We start from the raw sequence: 6,963 nt of genomic DNA, 5'->3' as shown, positions 1-6,963 counted from the left end.
CTGTGTTAATCAGAGCTGTGTTAATCAGAGCTGTGTTCATCAGAGCTGTGTTAATCAGAGCTGTGTTCATCAGAGCTGTGTTAATCAGAGCTGTGTTCATCAGAGCTGTGTTCATCAGACCTGTGTTCATCAGAGCTGTGTTCATCAGAGCTGTGTTAATCAGAGCTGTGTTTATCGGAGCTGTGTTTATCGGAGCTGTGTTAATCAGAGTTGTGTAAATCAGAGCTGTGTTCATCAGAGCTGTGTTAATCAGAGCTGTGTTTATCGGAGCTGTGTTTATCGGAGCTGTGTTAATCAGAGTTGTGTAAATCAGAGCTGTGTTCATCAGAGTTGTGTAAATCAGAGCTGTGTTAATCAGAGCTGTGTTTATCGGAGCTGTGTTAATCAGAGTTGTGTTAATCGGAGCTGTGTTTATCGGAGCTGTGTTTATCGGAGCTGTGTTAATCAGAGTTGTGTAAATCAGAGCTGTGTTCATCAGAGCTGTGTTAATCAGAGCTGTGTTAATCAGAGTTGTGTAAATTAGAGCTGTGTTCATCAGAGCTGTGTTCATATCTTTGTTCCTCAGAGCTGTGTTAATCAGAGCTGTGTTAATCAGAGTTGTGTAAATTAGAGCTGTGTTCATCAGAGCTGTGTTCATATCTTTGTTCCTCAGAGCTGTGTTAATCAGAGCTGTGTAAATCAGAGCTGTGTTCATCAGAGCTGTGTTCATCAGAGCTGTGTTCATCAATTCATCATATCTTTGTTCATCAGTTCTGTGTTCATCAGAGCTGTGTTCATCAGAGCTGTGTTCATCAGAGCTGGAAATCATTATGTTGTGATCCCACTGAACAATGGTATAAATTTGCAGAATGTCAGGACAGCAAAATGCAGTCATATGGACCCCAACCTGTCTTCATGCACACAGTAGACAGGTACACAATAGACAGGCACACAGTAGACCTTACTCATACTATATGTATATATGTACACACTCTTAGACAATGAACAGTACAGTGAGCAGAATGTCTGATCTATCAGGGAAATTCTGCTTGGTTCAGTTCTCTTCCGTACTTAATGGACATATTGACACAACACACACAGAAACGCACCTCTGTTTCTCCAGGGGCAGGGTGGGGTCTACTTTGGGACTCTCCGTGTCAGGGTAGACGCCTGGGGCTGGGGGTGTGGAGGGGGAGGGAGGGGATGTGCGTAGAGGTTTGGGGGTCCAGCCCTTCACCGAGCGCAGGCTGTGTTGTTTCACAGAATGGGCAGCCCAGTCCTCTTTAGCCACTCGCTCCACTCCATCGAACTGAGCTGGAAGGACCAGGTGGTGTGGGTCTGATATATCTATACACACAGTCTGATATATCTCTACACACAGTCTGATATATCTACACACACAGTCTGATATATCTCTACACACAGTCTGATATATCTACACACACAATCTGATATATCTCTACACACAATCTGATATATCTCTACACACAGTCTGATACATCCCTACACACAGTCTGATAGATCCTTACACATAGTCTGATACATCCCTACACACAGTCTGATATATCTCTACACATGTCTACATACAGGTCAATCTCTTCACAGCCTGGTATATCTGTGCACACATCCTGGTACATCCTGGTATCTCATCTCTTCTGACATGACAGTGAATAACACAGCAAATTTAATTTACACAGTTACCACTTATTCTAATACAGCGTCACATGGGGGCGGAGCCTATCCCACTGCGCTGTGACATATTAGCAGCTATATGATGTTCGTGTTCATTGCTACACTGATGGTGGAATCACCTGACAGGGCTCTGACGATCTGCTCCTTCTTCCACTCCCAGGGCAGCTCGTACTCAGCGGGGGGACGGAGGTCCGACTCGGGTCGGGTCAGGGGAATGCCCTCCAGAACCTCCTCATACGGGATGTCGTATATCTGCGGCGCTCCCGGGCTCTCCCCTTCACCGCCGTTCAACACCACACACACCTTCAGCAGGTCCTTGGAACCTCTCCGACGGATCTCTGCACAGATGCACACAGATGGGGTTTTAATACATCTCTATGTCTGTGACCATGTATCTGGTAGGGAGGGGCAAACCATCTGTTGTGTTAGCATGTAGAAAGCTTACTGTAAACTATTACAAGCCAAGAGTTCATCTACTCAAAAGCCATCCAGCAATTGTGCTCAGGAAATTGATAGAACTTGGGATTGGCACAAACTTGGTACAAGAAATCAGTCTTGGAGGACGTCTGTGTTTGTTACTGTATGGTTTATTATCCCTAACACAAGTTGCAGCTAAGAACATAGAACAGCTCAGACAGACATACTAGCAATCAGACTCGTATATCAAAGGCCTGTGAGGAGGACTCGAGCTGTCTGGACACCCAGAACACAAAGACTGTGGGACTGTCCCCTCTGGCCAGAGGCTCAGAGCAGCAGAGCTTCAAAAGCCCGTCTACAACACCCTTTGTTCTCGTGTCGGTTACTAAGCTAATGACTCATGTTAAAGGAGCTGCCCCCTTAAAGCCAAAACTCTACGTCGGTTTGGTAAAGTGTGTGTATGAAGTGAATTTGTGTGTTGTCTGTGAACGAGTGACTGTGTGAACTCTGCCTGGTTTTATATTCTTCATGTTGCCACTAAATGAGGGGACACCAAAGTAAAATTATATTCTATTCTATTCTATCCACTAACAACTGTTGCTAATTTACTATGTATTTCTGTAACATTTACACATGATTAAATCTTCTCCAGAATTATTCTTCATTCTTCATATGTATTCACTCACATATGACACACACACACGAGGTTGAAAAACAAACATACCAGGTGACAAACATGCCACACACACACACACACACACACACACACACACACACACACACACACACACACACACAGAACATTCTATAAGCAAATATGAATGCCCCCATATAGAGAGGATGCAGAACTCTGTATGACTCTATCACATATGACTCCTTCATGCTACATGAGGGATCACAAAAATAAAAGACCTGGCTTTGTCTACTTAGAGATGTGATAGGCACCATTAAGTACAGTAAGCACAATGCTGTACTGCTCAATGTGAATCACGATGAAATTTGTCCGTGTCTACGAACAGAGTCGTGTTCTAATTATAACAGCGGTACACAGAGTACATGTGGAGTTAAAGTCGTCAGTAGTGCTGCGTTGCTCTGATGCCACTCTGTGTCTGGCCTATTGTGTCATAAAACAATGGCTGTACCAAGGGAAGGCCGGCCCTGGCCTGTGATTGGCTGGCTTAGCAGGCCACTTCCTGAGTCCTGGGAAGTGACTGGGGGGAGGTAGGGGGGGGACTTTCTCACACCGCCAGGCTCACTGGGGGACTGCAGGGGTCAACTTCCTGTCCAGAGAATGGGGCAAGGGAAACACAGACAGGAAACAGGAAGCACAAAGAGGAAACTGCACCCATTGTGCCTGCACAACACCATCACCGTAGCAACCATCAGTGAAGGGGTGCATGGAGCTGTGAGATTTTAGAAAATCCTGAAAATCACAGAGCAGTTAAGTCCCCACCACCGAGGAAGAAACAGGAGGGAAGGGTTGAGAAGATGGAGAATAAAAGAGAGAGAGGGAAAGAAACACAGAGAAAACGAGACAGGCAGAGAGACACAGTGAAAGAGAGACAGGCAGAGAGACACAGTGAAAGAGACAGGGAGAGAGACACAGTAAAAGAGAGACAGGCAGAGAGACACAGTGAAAGAGAGACAGGCAGAGAGGCACAGTGAAAGAGACAGGCAGAGAGACACAGTGAAAGAGAGACAGGCAGAGAGACACAGTGAAAGAGAGACAGGCAGAGAGACACAGTAAAAGAGACAGGCAGAGAGACACAGTGAAAGAGAGACAGGCAGAGAGACACAGTGAAAGAGACAGGCAGAGATACACAGTGAAAGAGAGACAGGCAGAGAGACACAGTGAAAGAGACAGGCAGAGATACACAGTGAAAGAGAGAGGGGCAGAGAGACACAGTGAAAGAGACAGGCAGAGAGACACAGTGAAAGAGACAGGCAGAGATACACAGTGAAAGAGAGACAGGCAGAGAGACAGTGAAAGAGACAGGCAGAGAGACACAGTGAAAGAGACAGGCAGAGATACACAGTGAAGGAGAGACAGGCAGAGTGACACAGTGAAAGAGAGACAGGCAGAGAGACACAGTGAAAGACAGACAGGGAGAGACACAGAGAAAGAGAGACAGGCAGAGATACACAGTGAAAGAGACAGGCAGAGATACACAGTAAAAGAGAGATAGGCAGAGAGACAGTGAAAGAGACAGGCAGAGAGACACAGTAAAAGAGAGACAGGCAGAGAGAGAGAGACCTGTTATGATAAGTTGGGCATCGTAAGGCTCCATATAGCCATCATTCTCTCCTTCCCGTACGGCTTCTCTCTGCTCCCTCGTCTTCTCGGCGTCGTAAGGGTCCGCGTAGTCCTCCAGAATAATCAGCTGTTCAAAGACACACAGAAAATGCAGACAGGCCTGTTGACATCAGCGTTGTAAGTGTCCTTTTGAAGTGAACTAATTTGTTAACAAAAATATTACCTAATAAATCACTACATTAAACTTCTGTGTTCTGCATTCAGGTTTGGATAAAACAGTAGGCCAGTGTTATGAATCACTGTGAATCCAATATACAGATATTTGATAAACAGCCTTTTAACACTTTAAAGTCCATTGAGGCCCTGAAGGATACTGTGTCCAATCTCGTGTGCAGTTTGGTATTGCACACATCCCCTAATCATCCTCCTGACAACGCCCCTGGACCCTGTACTGAGACTTCATGAGACTCTGATTTCTGTGGTATTATGTTCAAAGTGTAGCCAGAAGGCCAATCCACCTAAGGGAGAGGATACAACCTTCGTATCGAGTGACATAATTCATCAAACGTTGGAGACAGGAAGAAAGACGCACTGTATTGTGTGCTCATTCTATTCTTTCTGTATTTGTGGTAGTGTGTGCATGTGTGTGTGTTGTGCGCACCTGTGTGTGTGTGTGTGTGTGTGTGTGTGTGTGTGTGTGTGTGTGTGTGTGTGTGTGTGTGTGCGTGTGTGTGTGTGTGTGTGTGTGTGTGTGTGTGTGTGTGTGCATGTGTGTGTGTGTGTATTTGAAACTGAGCTACAAAAGATGAGACTGAGAGGTGACAGGATATTTACTGTGTGTGTGTGTGTCTGTGTGTGTGGGTGTGTATGTGTGTGTGTGTGTGTGTGTGGGTGTGTGTGTGTGTTTGTGTGGGTGTGTATGTGTGTGTGTGTGTGTGTGTGTGTGTTGAACTGAAGCAGGGGAAAGGTTCCAATCTGACTGAACAGAATACAGCAACACACTGAATAGGGAATGAAGTGACGGAGATGGAGGAGTGAGAGATACTGTAGAGGAGTGAGAGAGATGGAGGAGTGTGAGAGAGGAGAGTGAGAGATGGAGGAGTGACAGAGATAGAAGAGAGAGATGGAGGAGTGAGAGCATCAAGGGTGGAAGAAGATGGGATATGGTGAAAACAAAGAACTGGAAGAGAGATATTGATCTCAGTTTTCATAGCAGAAATGTTTTAATTTTCACAGACAACAGCAGTTAAACTTGATTACGTGATGTAAACAGAGTGAACAGATGTAGATTCAGTTACTGAAGATCACATCCATATAAAAATAACCTAAATCATTATTTTAATCATCAGTTTTTCAGTAGGAAGAAGGTTTGTTGTTATGGGTTATGAGCTATAGGACCTTTAACTCACCGTCTCGGTTTTAACGGGTGATTTTCCTCGCTCGTTGTCCGTTCCCGACCCTTCCGCCGTTGTACTCACGTATTTTGAACACTTGTCTTGCTTTTCTACTTTGATCATTCGGCTCATGTACGCGTCCGCAATGTTGGTCGTCCTGAGAGTGCGGTGGTCTTCAAAGCCCTCCATTCGAGTATTCTTCTTACTTTTACCTGGAATCAGAATTTCCCATATCTTTCCATCTTTGACGGAACCAGACCCCGTGCTTGAGTGGTTTCGTCCCAGTTCGACTGCCGAATTTTTCCGATTTCTGCCGGACAGGAGCGAGCCGACGCCGCTGCTGCCGTTCTCCGCTCCAGAATTTTTACGCAAGCTCCCTTTCGCACCTGTGGCGACGCTCGGCGCAGGTTTGGGCCGAGCTTGAGTGCCAGATTCTGAAGCCGAACGGATTCGATCCGATCCAGTTTTGAGACTTGTTGGAAAATCTTTAAACCACTTCGCCATGACGGCTTCTGCGCAACGGATTACTGACTGCGCAACTCTCCATACACGTACACAGCAACTGACACGACCGTTCTCTTACCCCGTCTGTTCACTTGCTTATATCGTTATATCGTTCTTCTAGTGTCTTGTTATTTAGTTTTAGGGTAGCTGAAGGATTGTTAGTTTCTAACCAAATAAATTTTCTAAAGCTAAAAGTTAAGTAGGCTATGGCGTAAATTCCTTAATATTTCAAATAATTTTAGTGTAAACAAAATTTGAAAATCTCTTCAATTTTTGGGGAATGATTTCAGATCAAGCTTTAAAGCTTTTTTACATAGTCTTAATTGCAATTTTTTTATCCCATTCGTTGTCTTTTCACGCAACTTTCTACATTCCCTCACATTTGAGTTCAATATTCTTTCAGGAATTATTCCCGCAAAATAAACAGCAGCCGCCGAAGGGCGTAAACGCGGAAAAATTGGAAGTTTTTCTTAACTCTCGCTGAAGATCCCATTCCCGGTATGTCCACTCACAGCGACAGTCGACACGAAATGAGACGGATGTGCGCGCGTCCTGGGATGGGGGTTGTTTCCACGCGTGTGCACTACGTGAGCGAAACAGGACGCGCCTACAGGGAAGATAATGGTCTGGGTATCTCGACGACGAAGTGACAGAGGAAGTTAAAAATCTTTCAGCTAGGCTATCAAATGTTTACTTGTGCAGAACATTCCTACTTTAGGAAAT

General features: G+C 45.2%; 1 protein-coding gene across 1 annotated transcript in view; it reads right to left on the bottom strand.

The window, feature by feature from the left end:
* Positions 1 to 6,963, bottom strand: part of she (Src homology 2 domain containing E) — an 8,947-nt gene extending 1,984 nt beyond the window's left edge. The window contains exons 1-4 of the mRNA XM_076970378.1: positions 5,752 to 6,963; positions 4,343 to 4,469; positions 1,791 to 2,009; positions 1,089 to 1,293 (exon numbers count right to left, since the gene is read on the bottom strand). Of these exons, the coding sequence (XP_076826493.1) occupies positions 1,089 to 1,293; positions 1,791 to 2,009; positions 4,343 to 4,469; positions 5,752 to 6,240 (1,040 nt within the window). The 5' untranslated portion in view covers positions 6,241 to 6,963. The remainder of the gene's footprint in view (positions 1 to 1,088; positions 1,294 to 1,790; positions 2,010 to 4,342; positions 4,470 to 5,751) is intronic.

This window comes from Brachyhypopomus gauderio, chromosome 13 (assembly GCF_052324685.1).
Source record: "Brachyhypopomus gauderio isolate BG-103 chromosome 13, BGAUD_0.2, whole genome shotgun sequence".
In the NCBI taxonomy this organism is placed as follows: Eukaryota; Metazoa; Chordata; class Actinopteri; order Gymnotiformes; family Hypopomidae; genus Brachyhypopomus; species Brachyhypopomus gauderio.
The sequence above is the reverse complement of the archived record's forward strand: the minus strand, read 5'-3'. Positions and strand labels throughout refer to the sequence as shown.